A 20,190-nucleotide genomic window follows, 5' to 3' on the forward strand; every position below is an offset into this window, starting at 1 on the left:
CAGAAAGAAGATGGTATCGCACTTACGTCAGTGCGAAAACGTCTTTGGCCTTCTTCCTACATTACAGTGCATTTCTCCAGTTGACTGAAACCACTGATTCAGGTGGCAACCTCAGACACATTGGTAAGGTTTGGTGACAAGGACTCCACTGCCATTGTGGAGGAAAAGAAGTCCCACATTCTGATCACCCAGCCCACGAACCTCCAGGTCCATGCCTGCAAAGTGGGGCGCTAATCTTTCCTTCTTTTCCATGATCAAGGCAACTGAGAGAATCCATGAAGGATGACTGTGAACAGATGGTGCTTGTCTTGGTCAGGCTTTTAAACACACTGCTTGGGATGCAAGTGTATTCCAGGATGCCCCGACAAAGTTGTGTTGTTGCAGTGAGTGGTAGAATGGGGCTAAAATTGGAATTCAGCAATGCCACAGAATGGGATAGGCAGTTAATAAGGTGTATTGGTAAGAGATGGTGTGAGACGGTGCGGCACAGTGGCACAGTGGTTAGCACTGCTGCCTCACAGCGCTAGAGACCTGGGTTCAATTCCTGCCTCGGGCAACTGTCTGACTGGAGTTTGCAAATTCTCCCCGTGTCTGTGTGGGTTTCCTCCGGGTGCTCCGATTTCCTCCCACAGTCCAAAGATGTGCAGGTTAGGTGAATTGGCCATGCTAAATTGCCCATAGTGTTAAGTGAAGGAGTAAATGTAGGGGAAGTGGGTCTGGGTGGGTTACTCTTCCGAGGGTCAGTGTGGACTTGTTGCGCTGAAGGACCTGTTTTCACACTGGAAGTAATCTAATCTACTGTTATGAGATCTCACTAAGTGTCTCAGTGTGAAATTCACTAAAACCCAATGAAACCGACCTTTACCTTTAAAAAAAAGTCATTGAGTCATTTTGTTCATATTCTTATGAAATTTCTTTCCTTTTCCGAACTTCTTTTCTTCATGATAGTTGTTCAACTTCATCTAGTCTCCATTAATGAGAAAGGAGATCTGTGTCTGAGAGATGTGTTTAAGACTGCTGTAAATGATGTAGGAAATAGGGTGCTCATATAAGACTATTCTGAAACAAAGATGCTAAAAATATCTGGAGTAAATGACTTCCAAATACATAGACAAGTCATCTGACTGAAGATGTTTGTTTCAAATTATGGCTTAATGCATGCCATGACACAAGATAGCAATAGGAGACTCAACAGTTGGCTGCAGTGACAGTGCATTGAGGAGTTTGAAATTAGGTTGGATTGCTGCTTCTGATTGCAATAGGATTAATTGGATATATGTGCATGTCTTTTTACAGAATCTGACTTAGTTATGAAGCCTCCCACAATTTAGTGGCTTGCTTTCACTTTTTATATGTACTTAAACATGCAAATTTTACTGCTGAATTAAGCAGGAGACAAAGTGTGCAAGAACATTCAGGATCCTATTCCCGCTCTTGTCATGAGGCACAGAGCACTGGTCTTGACACTTTTTGGGAAATTTCCAAAAATTATCCTTTATTCAATACCTGTTGAATCTTGCCAGATTACACTGAGCGTTTTGTGTATTTGGTGCATTCCTGATTTTTCTGATTTATTGCCAAAAGTACACAAGTTTCTTTCATACTATTGAAATTAAACATGCATTAAAAAAGACACAACTTTTTGGGCATGTTGTTTGCTGTTAAATCTTCAAAGCTTGCTCACTTACTGCTGTATGATCCAAGTGTCACCAAATCTTCTCAAAGATTGCATGTTAAACGTTTGCAGCACAGATGGAGGCCATGGCCAAAAAGAGCTATGGAAGTTAATATATTTTTCAGCATTTGGCCTATACCCCAATTGGTTTACAGAAAATAAATGCATATCTCAGTATTTTTTCAATGTAATGGGATTTTCTGCTTCTATCACTATTTCAAACAGTGAGTTCCAGAGTCTCACCAGTTTTTGGATGGAAAAGGGTATCCTTAATTTGCCTCGAATCCTCCTGCTAGTTACTTTAAATGTATATTCTGTGGCTATTGACATCTCTGCAAAGGGAAGTAGGTCCTTTATATCCTCTGTTGCGATGCTTGTCATATTTTTATGACACCTCCATTAACTGTCCCATCAGTATCCAAAGAAGGCAATTTTAAACTATTCAATCTTTTCACACAGCTATCACGTTCCAATCCTCACAGATTCGTAAACACCTCTCTACTCTTCAGTATGATTGCATCCTTATTGTAATGCATTGAACTGAAATTGTTATGTCATTGAGGGGTACATATTTGTCATATTGTAATAAAAAATTCAAGAACTACAGATGCTGGAAATCTGAAACAAAGGAGATGTTGCTGGAGAAACTCAACAGGTCCAGCAGTTTCCATGTAGAGAAAGCAGAGTCATTATGTTGGGTTTTGTGACCCTTTTTTACAATTTTATGAACATAAAAGATTTTTCAGGACAACTTAGTTCATTAATTTTATCAATCACATTGTCATTTTTTAAAAAAATTGTGTCCGGTTAAACTTAATGGAATTTCTAATAGTAACTGGGAGCAGGAAAATTAATTTCTTAATGTTTCATGATCGCTAGCTGTGATAGTGGTTTAGGGTTCATAGCACAGTCTGTGTCAGAAACCTGACTGCAATTTCAGGATTTCCATATTTATCTGAGCATGCCCAATATCCTGGAGTTGCATTTAGTTTTGGAGGGGTAGTGACCTTGAACCTTGGTAGTTCGCCATCAATGCCCTCACCGCACCTCAAAAAAACCCTGATGATAATATTTGATGAAGAAGAAAATGAGAGGTGAGTTGAATTTACTAGAGTGGGTTTGTGAGGAGGGGGTGGGGCTTGCACTTGTGACAAATGTCAGAAACTTTTACTTCAATAAGAAACAATGAACTTGAGGACACATCAGTTTTGGTAACTGTGTGGTTTCCCTAAAGATGAAAAGATTAATAAAGCTTACTATAAATGACTATTATTTTTTCAAAGGATAATATTTCATTAATTAGTCTTAACAAATTGCGATGTGTTAAGCATATCCCAGTTAGAAATTTACTCCAGTATGGCAGACTGAGATTTTGAAAATAAATTGGAGGTGAAAAGCTAGTGATCTTGAAGTTGTTGGATTGTGACATAAAATCCCAATTAGTTAATTGATGATGTGTATTCAATCCAATGTGGTTGACTCTTAAGTGACCTCTGTAGTGGCACAATAAATCTCTAAGTTGTACAATGTGAGAATGAAATGTTCAAGAAGGTCATCATGATATTTTTCTCAGGGTTATAAATGTAATCTTGCCTACAGCACCAACAACCTGAGAGTAATTTTTTTAGATGAAATTGATCCAATTATTTTTTATAGGTACCATCCTGTCAGAACCAACAACGAGAGGTAATACCTTAAAATGAAGTATGACGTGAAAGGAAGCGTAACATTACAGTTCCATTAAACAAAACCCTTAATTTATCAGTAAGCTTTATCATTTAAAAGAAAATTACATTCGTGGCCAGTAAACTGAGGGGAAGATGGCAATAAGAATGAACTATGTGGTTAGTAGGAGGGGTAGGCAATGCTGGAAAAATATTACTTATTTATTTTGTTAGTTATTTCATTATAGATGAAATGTCAGTGTTACCAGCTTAAGGAAGTTATGCTAATTGTAATTTTTAATCCTACCATATAGATTCAAACAAGCCATTTGGATATGATTAGTAAACAGTATTTGTCCTTTGAAATCCTCTATGTTCCCTTTCCCAGCTATCATATTTCACTGATATGTGTTTGATTGCTGTGCAATGTTATTTTAACAGTGCGTCTGGAGCATTCTGTTTAAACTATACTGAGGCACAGATTTCATTTCCTGAACTACATTCCTTCTGGCAAATGCATTAAGCAGATTGATCTGCACCAGCTTGTTACCAGCCGAGTCGGTTTTCCAAAATGTTTCCTGTTCCATTAGCTTACTTTTAAATGAGCAAAGCTCTTGTTTCTGTGAATCATTTGTTTAAAAAAAAACACCATGCATAGTACTTTGAACCTTGTGAATGATTTTATTCCACCAGTTGTCGAATCATTTCTGTATGTGTAACAGCATTGAATGAAAGGCAGTATAGTATTAAAGACAAGCAGGGTTTCTTTATGAGAAACTATTCCAGTCTGTTGAAAGGTTTTTTTTGTTGCTGCTTAAAATTATAGCAGTTCGTTATGGTGTAACAGATGGTGAAGTGAGTTATTTCCTGATAAAACTTGGGTAGTGAATTAGTACAAAGATACATTGTAAGTGTGTGCACTCAGATCAGACAACTGAAGAACATTTGGCAGTAAAATATTGGCATAAAATCAAATAAAGGATGGTATGGTATAGTTTATGGAAAAGCCTCCAAACAAGCTTTGACATGTGACTTCCTTCAATAAGCTTTGCTTCCAAATACTTCCTTTAGTTGGAAAGTTGCTCTGTACAGCGGACTACTCTGCTGGGGATAAATCCAGTCTGTCCTGTGCCGAGGTGTTTTTTTGGTCCGAGTTTTCTGTTAGAAAGCCAAGCTTACAATTCTTTTTTGCATTTTGTACCAGCATGCAAGGAACTGGTGGCAACAACTCGTGAACGGAAACCAAATTCTTTTGTGCAGATCACTATCATAAATCCTACACAACAGAGTCTGATCAGATACTCTAATACTGAAACAGTGGAGGTAAGTGGTCTTACATGTACTTACTTTTAGTTGCTTTCTGTATATAGATTGCCTTGTATCTAACTTGACAAATTTCTGATGTTCTGAAAAAACATTGCCACTCCACAAAGCAAGAAGGCTGTATTTTAGAGTTAAAACCCAACCTTTCAGCAGAAAACAGGGCAAAGCTTTGTGTAAATGAAGCTTTGAACGAACTGCTAATGCAGTTGATGCAATGATGAATCATGTGGTCTGGGAGCATGGATTGATTAGTAGCTTTTTAGTAGCTAACTTCATAGTTCGTATAACAGAATAGTCGTAGCTTCAGTAAAATGTGATGAAAATACTTCATATTTTGACCAAAATGGGGAGGATTGTGACATATGGTACAGTTTGCAACATGGACATAATCAGCCTACCACCGACAGCAATTTTTAATATAGGTGGCATAGAATTCTGCTACCCAATTATTTGTGTGGGGTGGCAAAATGCGATGCCACTCCTGTGGTTTTCATGGATTTTATGTCCTGTTGGCTGATACTGCTTCTCCTGGATCTCTATTGGACAGCGTTGATTCTGAGAATCTACTTGAGTGAGTCAAGATGTGCTAATGCATGATGTGTTGATCACTAAACTCTCCGATGTGCTTCATGGCCTTATGATATCGTGGTACTCTTTGGTTTCTGTGTATACAGAGGAGAGGTCTGCTGATATACACTACATAGTTCTGTATCTCTGAATACCTACACTATTAGTGCTGGCAGAATGCAGTAGACATGAGTGGGTGGTGTGCAGGGATGGCAGACCTCTTGTTTACATAATACTTACACCAGACTCCAGGAATAGCATGAAAAAGCACTCTTTTATACTTCCTCAAAATGCAAATACAGAGTAAATATTTGAATGAGGCATGTAGTGTCTCGAAGATTTGGATATCTTTCAAGGGCAGTTATTTAATTTTGCAACAGATTGCCCATAATAGAAACAAACTGAGCAGCTCCTAGCTGTGTAACTGAAGAAAGTAATTGAAAGGGTTTTTAAAAAACAATATTTCCCCAAGAAGAAAACTTGAAAACTGCTATGCTCCTTTAAATCGAGGAGAAAATGACAGGTGCTGAAGATTCTTTGTCTGATCACTGATCTCCCCATAGACTGCAGATCCAGCTGCTGCAAGCTCAATCTTTGGTCAATTTGAGACTGTGACTGCTTATTTCAAACCACTTGCTGTTCTTTTTGGTTCTAACATTTCGCTGCATGAAGGCAGTTTTGATTTCATTGCATTTCAAGTATCTGCTGAAATCAGTGTAATTTTCTTTGAAGAACAGGAGATCTGTTCAATGAAACTAGTGATCTCCATTTCGGGATTTCCAAATGTCTGTGATAGGAAATGTTGCACTTCTGCAGGAACCAGTGCAGGAAGTGCAGTTCTCGATCAAAAGATTGATATTTCGTGGTAGGATTTGAAGTATTTACTGAAATTCATAGGCTAACTGATTCCTAAAGTAGAAAAATCGTATCATTTTTCAACAAACTTTCATTACTCAAATGAATTAATTATATTCACACCCTTTGATTACATGGTTTTGAAGGAAGTGTAAGATGAAATAAATGTATAGTTTAAGGTTTTAATTTATAAATTTATCAATTGGTTATCACTCCTCCAATTACTGACTGGTACTGGGTAGAGTCTTGTGGGCAAGGAAATGGCAATGAATCCTTCCAGAAGAGAAAAATCAAAGAATTGCAGATGCTGGAAATCAGAAACAAAAACAGAAATTGCTGGAAAAGCTCAGCAGGTCCAGCAATATCGCTGGAAAGAAATCGCAATTAATGTTTCAGGTCTAGTGACAATTAATGTTTCAGGTCTAGTGACTATTCTGAGGAATGTTCATGTTTGAAGAAGGGTCACTGGGCCTAAAACATTAACTTTGCTTTCTCTCCACAGATGCTGCCAGATCTGCTAGCTTTTCCAGCGATTTCTGTTCTCCTTCCAGAAGAGAACTCAATTAATTGTTCTGTATGAGAGATCTCAGGCCATTGAATGACATCAGGCCACATTATCTTTTCCTCATCCTGCTAAGTCAGAAAAGAAACTAAGGCATTAATACTGCTTTCTTGATTCATGGGGATCTCTAAGACCCCGTCTTCATTCAAGTGCTTTTGACATACAGTTACTGGGCGGCACGGTTGCTCAGTGGTTAGCACTGCTGCCTCAGCGCCAGGGATCAAGGTTTGTTTTCAGCCTCAGGCAATTGTTTGTGTGGAGTTTTGTGTCTGTGTGGGTTTCTTCCGGGTGCTCCAGTTTCCTCCCACAATCCAAAGCCTTGAAAGTTAGGTGAATTGGTCATGCTAAATCGGCCAAGGTCTTCAGGGATGTGTACGTTAGGTGCATTAGTCAGGGGTAAATGTAGAGTAATAGGGTAGAGGAATGGGTTTGAGTGGGATACTCTTTAAGTAAGGCATTAATACTGCTTTCTTGATTCATGGGGATCTCCAAGACCCCATTTTCATTCAAGTGCTTTTGACGTACAGTTATTGGGTGGCATGGTGGCTCAGTTGCCTCACAGTGCCAGGGACCCAGGTTCAATTCCAGCCTCGGGCCATTGTCTGTGTGGAGTTTGCACATTCTCCCCATGTCTGCGTAGGTTTCGTCTGGGTGCTCTGATTTCCTCCCACAGTCCAAAGAAATGCAGGTTGGGTGAATTGATAAAGGGCTTATGCCCGAAATGTCAATTCTCCTGTTCCTCGGATGCTGCCTGACCTGCTGTGCTTTTCCAGCACCACACTCTCGACTCTGATCTCCAGCACCTACAGTCTGCATTCTCCAGGTTCGGTGAATCGGCCATGCTAAATTGTCAGTGGTCTTCAGGGATTGTAGGTTAGGTGCATTATTTAGGGGAAATATAAAAGTAATAGGGTAGGGGAATGGATCTAGGTGGGATATTCTTCAGAGGGTTAATGTAGACTTGTTGGGGCAAATGGTCTGTTTCCACACTGTAGGGATTCTAATGTCCGAAACATAACACAAATCTGTACATAGTAAGAATCCACCCAGAAGTGACAATGACACATAATAAACTATTGATAAGCATGGATAATGATTGTTTCTTATCCTAACTTCAATTCCTGGATACTGAAGCCAATTACAATAGTTGCGCTCACAATCTTGGTAACATCACTAAACTTGAAATAGATTCAGTTTGCGACCTTTCTCATCTGCAAGTTGAGATCAATAGTAGCTATATTCCATTAAAGTCACTGGGACAACTTTCCCAAAACTAAAGATTTCAAAATTTTATCTTTTTCTTTGGTTTGAGTATTTACACTTTAAATGAAATTGGTCACATTTTTGTTAAATTTCTTTTTTTTTAAATTTTCTTTTGTTATAAACCATGCTAGACCAACAAAAGAACTTGATGTTCAGAAGCAGTTATACTTATTCATGTTTACAATGGAAATTTGTTAACACGTAAGTTTCCTTTTGTCTTGCAATAACCTTGTGTTTGCATATTATTCTTAGCTCTGGAATGACTGTTCTTGAAGCGTATTAAAATCATATATAATAGTGTATTCATAATGTAAACAGCTGTCTCAGCAGCCACAGATGAAAGGTAGAAAGAAGTCATCAAATTTATCAATCCTGGGGAGGGAAGGCATTACCCTGGTAACGTAGCTTGCTATTACTGGCAACATGACGGTGTGAGTAAAGCAGCATTGCTGTCCAGTGGGAATGTGCACAGGATATTTAATGGTAAGTTATTTAAATGCACCGCAATGGTAGCACAGTTCTGACATCATTTTTAAAAAGGGGAGTTGTTCTGGAAATAGTATTAATGCGAGCCAGCCTACCATCTTCAATTCTTTCATAATTTCAGCTCATCCAACACCCCAGCTCTAAAACTTAATTTATGCCAAATACCACCATCCTGATGCCCAGTGACCCACATACTCTTTGCTCTACTTCAAGCTGATTTTGTTTTAGCCTTGTAGTCAAATTCCTCCATGACCTTGCTTCTGAATATCTTTGTGACCTTCTTAAGTTCGACAATCCTATGAGAACTCTGCATTCCTGCAACTCTGGCCATTTGTGGATTCCTGGTTTCCTTTATCACATCATTAGTGATTTTTTTTGGCTGTCTATGAAATTTCCACCTTAAACCTACTCACCATTCTACCTCTCTCTTTCCCTCCTTTTAGGTTATTCCATAAAGCTTCCCACTTTCATCAAGCTTATGGTTACCTGTCCTCATTTGTCCTTCTGCAGTTTGATGTCAAATGTTTTTTGATGATGTATCTGGAGTGAATTGGGACATTTTGCATTAAAAGCATTAAGGTGTTTTTTTGATCAGTTTACTGTTGACTAAAAAGAAATAGTTAATAATTCAACAACTACCTAACTCTAAAAGTCTTTCCCCTTCATTCTTTCTGGTAATATTCACTGTTTAATTGTGCAAAAAGAGTTGTGTTAATAATCTAAGCAGTTGTTTATACTATTTACAACTTTATCATCTCTGCAGACTTATTGAAGAAATCTCTCATTGAATTAATCTATTAAATATTCCAAATAAATGACTATATTTATTATTATGGATACCTTCAAAATCTAAGTTTTTGAAGGGAATTTATTATTTTTTAATTTTCTCTCATTTGTGTCACCTCAAGAAGATAGCATTGGGCTTTTTTTGGTCAAGTGCAAATTGGGTTAAGTTGCTTTAGAGTGTTTTTCACCAAATTCAAGCAGATTTTCTCTCCCTATCTTATAAATGCAAACACAAATGTGATCTTTTATTTACAGAACACAAAAGAGAATGAAAATAAAGCCAAAAGAGGCTGAATGTTGTCCCACATTATCAACTAGTTTTAGGCATCATGATATAAGAATGTAATAGTCATTGATTGAGGGTGCACATAGCTGTCTTCTACTGAAAGAAGGTATTAATGAGATTCTATCCAATGTGTAGTGCCTGTCTCAGCTGAGATCTGTCATGGACACCAGCAGGTTTCTCTTTTCCAATATCTCGATCCTCTTCCTCCGGAAGATTGCTACCATTCCATCAGCTCCTCAATATCCAGGACATCAACTTGTTGCCTGCTCCAATTGCGCAAAACATAGAATGCCAGGATGATGCAACAGAGTGTCCAGACTGACCTAGAGGAACCCCTCAGACTGGTGCAAACAACACAATTGCATCTTCAGCAGCCCTATACTCTGCTCCATCATGGCACTAGTCGAAGTGTACGTATTTGCAGTGTATCTGCGCTCTGCATCTGTCAAGAACTGTGCAATAGTATCATGAGCCAAGGTCACAATATCTTGTAGTAACCAGCCTTGCAAGACCTCTGGATCCTCAATGCACCAAGTGCACAACAGTGCTCCAGAATGTACAAGTCTTTGCAGCTGCCAGTTCCAGAAAGTGATCACAAACCACGTGATAATGAATTGAATGGGACCCCTTCCTGTCGATGAATTCTGCAGAGTTGAGATGCAGCTCTCTCTCTCTCTCTGCCATGTGTGTAAAGTTGATTACACCCTGCAGCTGTGTGAACCGTGCAATATTCCTGAATCCAACAGTCTGGGCTGCAACACCGAGCTCATCTTGGGGGAGCAAAACAAACCTGCATGACCTTGTGTCTGCCCGATGTATTTGTGGGTGTGTAACTGAGAAATCTCAATTAGGTCCCCTATTGCTCCTTGAAAGAGGCTAGTCAATTGAAGTTCAGCACCGCAGTGACATTCACAACGTATAGTATAGCCTCCCCCTCCTGCAGCTCTCGGGTCCAGTATTGTTACATCACTAGGTTCAAGGAGACAAAGAGCACTGAACCTCCAGGAAATGGAGTTGGAGCCAGAAATCTCTAGGCCTCTAGACACCAAAATTAGTGGTGTATTGGACAGTGAAGAAGGTTATCTCAGTGCAAAGGGACCTTGATTAGATGAGCCAGGAGGGCAGATGGAGTTTAATTTAGGTAAACATGAGGTGTTGTGTTTTGGTAAAGCAAATCAGGGCAGGACTTATACACTTAATGGTAGAGTCCTGAGGAGTGTTACTGAACTTGGGATACAGGTTCATAGTTCCTTGAAGGTAGAGTCACAGTTGGACACGGTAGTGAAGAAGGCATTTGATACACTTGCCTTCATTGTTCAGTGCATTGTCTAGGAATTAGGATGTCATGTTGTGATATTGGTTACACTATTTTTGGAATACTTTATTCAATTGTGGTCTCCCTGCTATAGGAAAGATATTGTTAAACTTCATCGGGTGTGGAAAAGATTCACAATTATGTTGCCAGCGTTGGAGGGTTTGAGCTATACAGAGAGGGTGAATAAGCTAGGGCTATTTTCCCTGGAGTGCTGAAGGCTAAGGGGAAACCTTATAGAAGTTTATAAAACCATGAGGGGCATAGATAGGATGGATGACAATGTCTTTTCCCCAGGGTAGGGGAGTCTAAAACTAGAGGGCATAGATTGAAGTTGGGAAGGGAAAGATATAAAAGGGTCTGAAGGAGCAATGTTTTCACGCAGAGGGTGATGTATGCATGGAATGAACTGCCAGAGAAGTGGCGGAGACAGGCACAGTTTCAACATTTCAAAAGGCATCTGGATGGGTTCACGAACAGAAAGGGTTTAGACAGACATGGGCCCAGTGTTGGCACTAGATTAATTTAGGGAATTGGTTGGGGGTGGGGGGTGGGTTTGCACCGAAGGGTCTGTTTCCGTGCTGTACTGTATGATTCCTGCACAACCACACATCCTGAGGTGTAGTAGCCAGCCTTGTAAGACCTCTGAATCCTCAAATTGGCCATAATCCACGTCATTCGGTCCCTTATAAGATTCCACCCATTGACTTGTACTTTATTCTTCACCTGTGCTTTGAAAGGAGTTATGGATTTTCTGTCAGACTCATTCCACTAGTAAGTTACATTCAGGTCCTAACTTGTTAAATATAATAGCTTCCTGATTCAAGATGTAATTTCTGGTGCTAATTAAGAATTCTTCTGATTTTTCTATCTTAGAAAACAAACAGCATGGTTTTCGTTTACTTACTAGGCTTTATCTTTTGAATCAAGGGGTAACCAAAGATACTTACTGTAAACGTTTGCCCTTTTATCATCCCTTTTCTGGCTGTTCAAGTGAAACAGAAAACCATTGTTACAGCTACTTTGCTAGCTTGGAAAATTAACAAAAAAACGGTTGAAGGAGAGCGAGGGAGGAATTTCAGAGCAGCATGATAGAGTGTTGCTTTGACAATTTTATATGCAATGCTGTGGAATGGTAAAACACAAAGTTCCCTATGTGGTAGTTATGTGATCTTAGCTACAGAAAAAGTAATGATGTAGAGGCCGGGAGAGGAAAATTATGGTTGAAAGCAGCTGCTCATTAAGATGGATACTGATATACTGTTCATCATCTTGTGTGGACAAATATCCACCTTAATGATTTGCAGAAAAAGAACTGGGATGTCCAAAGGAAGGTGTGAAAATTTACTTTAAAATAGAAAATAATTCGACAATATGCAACACTCAAATGAAGAATATTGCGATACAACTTATGTCCCCAAAAAGGACTGACAAGTTAATTAATTTTGAAGATATGAAGTATCGTCATTATTGAGAGTTAGGTAAAATTGTATCTTAGCCTCAATTTCAAATATTATGTTTGTAACAGATATGAACTCAAATTAAAAAGATTACATGCAGCTGTATTAACTAAGATATGAAGTATGTTACTATATGGATCAAACTGATGCCTCTTTGAATCATAGAATCCCCACAGTGCAGAAAGAGGCTGTTTGGTTCATCAAGTCTGCATCGAACCTCTAAAGAACATCCTGTTCAGACCCAGACCCACATCCTATTTTTATAATTCCACATTTACCATAACTAGCCCACCTCGCCTGCATGTCTCGGGACAATACATGGCAATTTAGCATGGCCAGTCCACCTAACCTGCACACGGGCGGCACGGTGGCACAGTGGTTAGCACTGCTGCCTCACAGCGCCTGTAGACCTGGGTTCAATTCCCGACTCAGGTGACTGACTGTGTGGAGTTTGCACGTTCTCCCCGTGTCTGCGTGGGTTTCCTCCGGGTGCTCCGGTTTCCTCCCACAGTCCAAAGATGTGCGGGTCAGGTGAATTGGCCAAGCTAAATTGCCCGTAGTGTTAGGTAAGGGGTAAATGTAGGGGTATGGGTGGGTTTCGCTTCGGCGGGTCGGTGTGGACTTGTTGGGCCGAAGGGCCTGTTTCCACACTGTAAGTCTAATCTAATCTAATCTTTGGATTATGGGAGGAAACCAGAGCACCCAGCAGAAACTGATGCAGACATGGGGAGAATGTATAATTGCCACAGAGAGATTGACCCAAGGCTGGAATCAAACTTGGGCTACTAGTGTTGTGAGGCAGCATGCTAATCGCTGAGCCACCCTGCTGCCCAAAAGAGTTCTCTCTTGGTTATTTCTTTCACAGTCATTTTAAATACAATTTCCAAGGAACAGGAATAGCCTGAAATAGGAAATATTTCCTCTAGATGACTGTCTTGTGTGCTATATGTACTGATCTCACATATCAGAGTATGTGATGGTTCCAAGGAGTAACTTGATTGACAGAAAGCTGCCTGGATGAGGAGATAATTATTGGAAGCAGGTACCAAAGATAAACCATTTTTATTTTACATTAATTATAAATAATTGAAGGGTGGATATCAACTGGTCTATAAATTTGACCTGTACTAAAGTGTGAAATTTACAATCACCACACTTCACTTTTTCATGGCTGCTCCTCGCATACCCTGTGAGTAATCACCTAGATAAGACAATTGAAATAATAAAACAGTGCTCCAAAATAGCAGGAAAATGCATTTGGTAAATCGTACTGGTCCCTGAGGGCAATAAAACAAGAATCAGTAGATCACAGTGACTGTGATTCCTTCCTCAGAACTATTTGTTTTAATGTTGTGATGTCACCACTATTGGATGCTAGAAACTGAATGTTGGGTATCTGACTTTAATTTTCTCAACTTTGATATTGTATTAGGTTGATTGATTTGATTTGATTTTAATATATTGTCACGGTACCTAAGTACACGGAATAGCTTTGTTTGCAAGCAGTGACGGTAAATCATTATAAGCAAGGGCATCCAGGTCATTGGGTGAAAAATACTTGGAAAGAGTGAGGTGCAAAGGTTACACCACACAGGATATGTGTGAGGTAAGAGCAACATTAACAAGATCAACATTATTTGAAGTTAAAGAGTCCATTCATCAATAATGTTTCTGAAGGGTTAATATTGCAGACTCATTATACTTCATCCAATTAGATGACACCAGTTAACAAGAAGTGGCAGATGGCATTCATTTTAGATAAGTGGTTCTGCATTTTGGTAAGGCAAATTAGAGCAGGAATTATACAATTAATGGTCAGGTTCTGGGAGTGTTACCGAACAAAGAGACTTTGGGGTGCAGGTTCATAGTTCCTTGAAGATGAAGTTTTAGGTAGACAGAGTAGTGAAAAAGGTGTTTGGTACACTTGCCTTTATTGGTCAGTGCATTGAGTTTAGGAGTTGGGAATGCATGTTGCAGCTGTGTAGGACATTAGTTTGGCCACTTTTGAAAGACTGTATTTAATTCTTGTTTTCACGCTATAGGAAAGATGTTGTTAAACTTGACAGAATGCAGAAAAGATTTACCAGGATGTTGCTAGGGTTTGAGCTATAGGGAGAAGCTGAGTGGCTGGAGCTATCTTCCCTGAAGTGTTGGTGGCTGAGAGGTGACCTTATAGAGGTTTATAAAATCATGAGGGTCTTCAATAGGGTGATTGGTCAAGGTCTTTTTCCTGGGATAGAGGAGTCCAAAATTAAAGGGAATAGGTTTAAGGTAAGAGGAGAAAGATATAAAAGAGACCTAAGGGGCAACTTTTTCATGCAGAGGATGGTGCATATATGGAATGAGCTGCATATACGGAAGCTGGAACAATTACAACATTTAAAAGGCATCTGAATGGATGCATGAATAGAAAGAGTTGTGAGGGATATGAGCTAAATGCTGGTAAATGGGCCTAATTTAGTTTATGATATCTTGTCGGCATGGATGAGTTGGACCAAAAGGTCCGTTTCCATGCTGTACATCTCTATGACTCTATGACATCATAAGCATTTGGGTGCAGATAAGGCAGAGTATCTTGTTTGAGTCTACAGATGTCTTCAATTTTAAGTGTTTAAATTGTAAATTATTCCTATAGTTATTGTATAAACATACTAAACTTTATTTTTAAATTAAGAGTCTCTCATTAAGATTCAAAAGTGATTGATCCTCTACGATTGTAAACTGTTTGAGTGCTTGGAATCAGTCAAAAGAACAGTATTTATGGCAATGTCCTTCGACCACTAATATCGCAGTTTATGTGGTTCATAAGCCATATCTTTTTTAAACTGTATTTGGCCTAAGTGACTTTCTTCATTTAATTGACTGAAGCTCTAAGTGACTTCTAATTTCATTGATTTATTTTGTTAGTGTTGTGAAGTTCAGGGTGTTGACTGCTCCATTCAAAAAATTATTGAGTTGAATCTTATGATATTTTGACTTGTGTCACTTCTGTCAAGTTTCATGGAGCGATTCTCTTTGTGAGGCCTAACGTGATTAGTCACACCATTGTCCAAAACCCTGCCTCATTAATTATCTACCCCATTCCTGTGTAGCTCCCCTTGGCTGATGCTAGTCTGATTCTATCATACTCCACAGCCAGATGAACCATCATTTGCCGTGATACCTCTGGCGGTGAAACCTTTAAGTGGCTGTCGCAAGTGTTCTACAGAGGGTGCCACCCTGCATAGTTTGTCAGATTTATCCCGATTGTGAAAGTGAAGGGGAAATTGGTATCCCATTTTGTGACCAGGACCTTCAGATCTTGGTGGATGGGGTGGTCCATCTACCCCAGGATCATCAGTGGCGAGTATGATACAAGACTTTTGCCACCCTGGTCCAAAATTGCCACTGTGGTCCAGGCTGCCCAAAACGCCCGGCAGGGAAGGAAGAAGTTCAGTGATTTTCTTCATTCTGCCAGGTTTAAGTGTCGCCATCATCTTTCTGCTACATTAGACTCACTCTATCACTGCTACTGTACCAGTCTCTCACCAAAGCTTATGCTCTCACTACTGGACTTGGTGTTGGGGAATGAGCCTGGCCAGGTGGTTGAAGTTTCAGTATGGGATTACTTTGGTAATAGTGATCACACTTCCATAAGTTTTAGAATACTCATGGACAAAGACGAGAGTGGTCCTAAAGGAAGAGTGCTAAATTGGGGGGAGGCCACCCATACCAAAATATGGCAGGAACGGGGAATGTGGATTGGGAGCAGCTATTTGTGGGCGGCACGGTGGCACAGTGGTTAGCACTGCTGTCTCACAGCGCCTGAGACCCGGGTTCAATTCCCGACTCAGGCGACTGACTGTGTGGAGTTTGCACGTTCTCCACGTGTCTGCGTGGGTTTCCTCCGGGTACTCCGGTTTCCTCCCACTGTCCAAAGATGTGCAGGTTAGGTGAATTGGCCATGCTAAATTGCCCGTAGTGTTAGGTAAGGGGTAAATGTAGGGGTATGGGTGGGTTGCGCTTCGGCGGGTCGGTGTCGACTTGTTGGGCCGAAGGGCCTGTTTCCACACTGTAAGTAATCTAATTTGAAGGTAAATCCACATTTAATAGTGATAGGTTTTTAAAGAGAGGTTGATTAGAGTGCAGGACAGACATGTCCTTGTGCAATTGAGGGATAGAAGTGGCAAGGTTAAGGAATCATAGATGACAGGTAAAACTGAGAGACCAGCTAAGAGGAAAAAAGAAACCTACAGAAGGTCTAAACGAAGTTATGCAAGACTATCTGGAAAGTAGGACCAATCTGAAATGAGAAATAAAGCGGGAGAAAATGAGTCATGAAATATCTTTAGTAAACAGGGTTAAGGAAAATCCCAACACTTTTTTTTGTATATAAGGAGCAAGAAGATAACTAGAGAAAAGGTTGGCCCATGAAGGCAAAGAAGGAAAATTATGTGTGGAGTCAGAGAAAATGGGTGAGCTTCTTAATGAGTACTATACATCAGTATTCACCGCAGAGAGGGACATGCGGGATGTTGAGGTGAGGGATAAATGTTGATTACTCGAGATCAAGTTGGCATAAAGAGAGAGGAAGTGTTGGGTATTCTAAAAGGCATTAAGGTGGACAAGTCGCCAGGTCTGGATGAGAGCTATCCCAGGTTACTGAGGGAAGCAAGAGAGGAAATAGCTGGGGACTTAACAGATATCTTCGCAGGATCCTTGAACACAGGTGAAGTCCCGGAGGACTGGTGAATTGCTAATGTTGTCCCCTTGTTTAAGAAGGGTAGCAGGGATAACCCAGGTAATTATAGACTGGTGACCCTGATGTCAGTGGTAGGGAAGCTGCTGGAGAAGATACTGAGGGATAGGATCCATTTGTATTTGGAAGAAAATGGGCTTATCAGTGATGGGCAACATGGTTTTGTGCAGGGAAGGTCATGTCTTACCAACTTCATAGAATTGTTTGAAGAAGTGAAAAGTTGATTGATGAGGGAAGAGCTGTAGATGTCATATTCGCAGACTTCATTAAGGCGCTTGATAAGGTTTGCCATGGTAGGCTGATGGATAAAGTGAAGTCCAATGGGATTCAGGGTGTACTAGCTAGACGGATAGAGAACTGGCCGGGTAGCAGGAGACAGTAGTAGTTTCTCAAAATGGATAAATTTGACCAGTGGTGCTCCACAGGGATCTATGTTAGGATCATTTTTGTTGTAATGTACAAGTTGTGGAGGAAGGTATAGGTCATCTGATTAGCAGGTTTGCAGATGACACTAAGATTGGTGGAGTAGCAGATAGTGAAGGGGACTGTCAGAGAATGCAGCAGAATATTGATAGATTGGAGAGTTGGGGGAGAAATTGCAGATGGAGTTTAATCCGAGCAAATGTGAAGTGCCTGGAATGTGTTGCCAATGGAGGTGGTAGAAGCAGGCATGATAGTGTCTTTTAAGATGTATCTAGAAAGATTCCAATCCTTAGAAAATAGGCAACAGGTTTAGATGGAGCATTTGGATTGGCGTAGGCTTGGAGGGCCGAAGGACATGTTCCTGTGCTGTAATTTTCCTTGTTATAAGAGGCTCCTGCAGTTTCTTCACCATGTAAGCTGCTGGAAAATTTTGCAGCTTTTGTAACACTAACGTGGCATGATGACAGGCAGCAACGTAACTAATCCTGACAACAGTGAGTAACTGCTTGGTTTTGTGTCTGCTCTAGAAGGTGAGGCTGGCCAAGGTAGAACTGCTACAAACATTCAAGGACACACAAGGAGAGGGAATGCTCTGAGAGAAAGCGAGGAGCAATGAGATGCAGTGTGATCCAGTCCATGAGCTGGGTGCCTGTCGTTGTGTGCAAAGTGCAGAAGTAGATCAGAGATGTGCCATGATAGTGCAGAAAGGTTGGCATGTGTCAGATGCCAAGGTCTTTGGAAGTGGAGTGTATTTGGCCACTGTCCTATAGCATACCTCAAGATTTTGGTATCAGGTTTTAAAGATGGCAGTCCATTGTAGCAAGCAATGATCCAGAGTCACCAGGTACCTGCTTAAACTTTCATGTTGGGACTTCTCAGCATGTTGTTTCTATCCAACGGTTGACAGTCAAGGAACCTGCATTTAATGTGGTGAGATTCAGTATTAGTGAGGATGATAACAAGCAATAAACCCATTAATAGGTATTGTGCTGCTCCCTACAGAGAATCTCATTTTGACACCCAGAACAATGCAACTAATAGCCCTGGAAAAGGTAGCAGTGAATTGCGTTCTTGAACCACTGCAATCCATGTGGTATCGACACACTCAAAATGCTATTAGGGAGTGCGTTCCTGGATTTTGATCCAATAACAGTGAAGGAACAACAATATAGTTCCAATTTATGGACATTTAGAAAAGCAAAATTGATTAGAGATAGTCAGCATGGTTTTGTGTGAGGAAAATTGTGTATCGCAAACTTGATTGAGCTTTTTGGAAAGTTACCAAAAGGATTGATGACAGAGCAGTAGATGTTATTTATTTGGATTTTAATAAAGCCATTGATAAGGTAGACTAATTGGTAATGTTAGGTCACATGGGATTTAGAGTGAGCTTACCAATTGGATGCATTACAGGCTTAATGGCAGGAGACAATGCTGTGGAGGGTTGCTTTTTGGACCGAAGGCCTGTCACTAGTGGTTTTCCACAGGGATTGGTTCTTCGTCCGCTTTCATTGTCATTTATATAAATGATTTGGATGAAAATATAAAAGGCATAGTTAGTAAGTTTGCGGAGAAGGTTTTCTAAGATTACAAAGGGATCTTGAATAAGTGGGTCACTAGGTTGAAAAATGAAAGATGGAGTTCAGTTTGGATAAATATGAGGTATCACATTTTGGTACACGAAAAAAGGGTAGGGCTTATACAAGGAGAAAGTGAGGTCTGCAGATGCTGGAGATCAGAGCTGAAAATGTGTTGCTGGAAAAGCGCAGCAAGTCAGGCAGCATCCAAGGAACAGGAAATTCGACGTTTCGGGCATAATCCCTTCATCAGGAATGAGGAAAGTGTGTCCAGAAGGCTAAGATAAAAGGTAGGGAGGAGGGACTTGGGGGAGGGGCGATGGAGATGTGATAGGTGGAAGGAGGTCAAGATGAAGGTGATAGGCCGGAGTGGGGTGGGGGCGGAGAGGTCAGGAAGAAGATTGCAGGTTAGAAAGGCGGTGCTGAGTTCGAGGGATTCGACTGAGACAAGGTGGGGGGAGGGGAAATGAGGAAACTGGAGAAATCTGAGTTCATCCCTTGTGGTTGGAGGGTTCCCAGGCGGAAGATGAGGCGCTCTTCCTCCAACCGTCGTGTTGCTATGTTCTGGCGATGGAGGAGTCCAAGGACCTGCATGTCCTTGGTGGAGTGGGAGGGGGAGTTAAAGTGTTGAGCCACGGGATGGTTGGGTTGGTTGGTCCGGGTGTCCCAGAGGTGATCTCTGAAACGTTCCGCAAGTAGGCGGCCTGTCTCCCCAATATAGAGAGGCCACATTGGGTGCAGCAGATGCAATAGATGATGTGTGTGGAGGTGCAGGTGAATTTGTGGTGGATTTGGAAGGATCCCTTGGGGCCTTGGAGAGAAGTAAGGGAGGAGGTGTGGGTGCAAGTTTTGCATTTCTTGCGGTTGCAGGGCAAGGTGCCAGGAGTGGAGGTTGGGTTGGTGGGGAGTGTGGACCTGACGAGGGAGTCACGGAGGGAGTGGTCAAGGGATCCTTCCATATCCGCCACAAATTCACCTGCACCTCCACACACATCATCTATTGCATCCGCTGCACCTGATGTGGCCTCCTCTATATTGGGGAGACAGGCCGCCTACTTGCGGAACGTTTCAGAGAACACCTCTGGGACACCCGAACCAACCAACCAACCCAACCACCCCGTGGCTCAACACTTTAACTCCCCCTCCCACTCCACCAAGGACATGCAGGTCCTTGGCCTCCTCCATCGCCAGACCATAACAACACGACGGTTGG

The 20,190-nt window shown here is 40.9% G+C and overlaps 1 protein-coding gene across 3 annotated transcripts in view; it reads left to right on the plus strand.

Moving 5' to 3' along the window:
* Positions 1-20,190, plus strand: part of inpp4b (inositol polyphosphate-4-phosphatase type II B) — a 917,060-nt gene that overhangs the window by 472,934 nt on the left and 423,936 nt on the right. For all 3 annotated transcript variants that reach the window (XM_060851719.1, XM_060851718.1, XM_060851720.1), the window contains exon 7: positions 4,544-4,662. In XM_060851719.1, coding sequence (XP_060707702.1) covers positions 4,544-4,662 — 119 coding nt within the window. The remainder of the gene's footprint in view (positions 1-4,543; positions 4,663-20,190) is intronic.

Source organism: Hemiscyllium ocellatum, chromosome 36 (genome assembly GCF_020745735.1).
Source record: "Hemiscyllium ocellatum isolate sHemOce1 chromosome 36, sHemOce1.pat.X.cur, whole genome shotgun sequence".
Lineage (NCBI taxonomy): Eukaryota > Metazoa > Chordata > Chondrichthyes > Orectolobiformes > Hemiscylliidae > Hemiscyllium > Hemiscyllium ocellatum.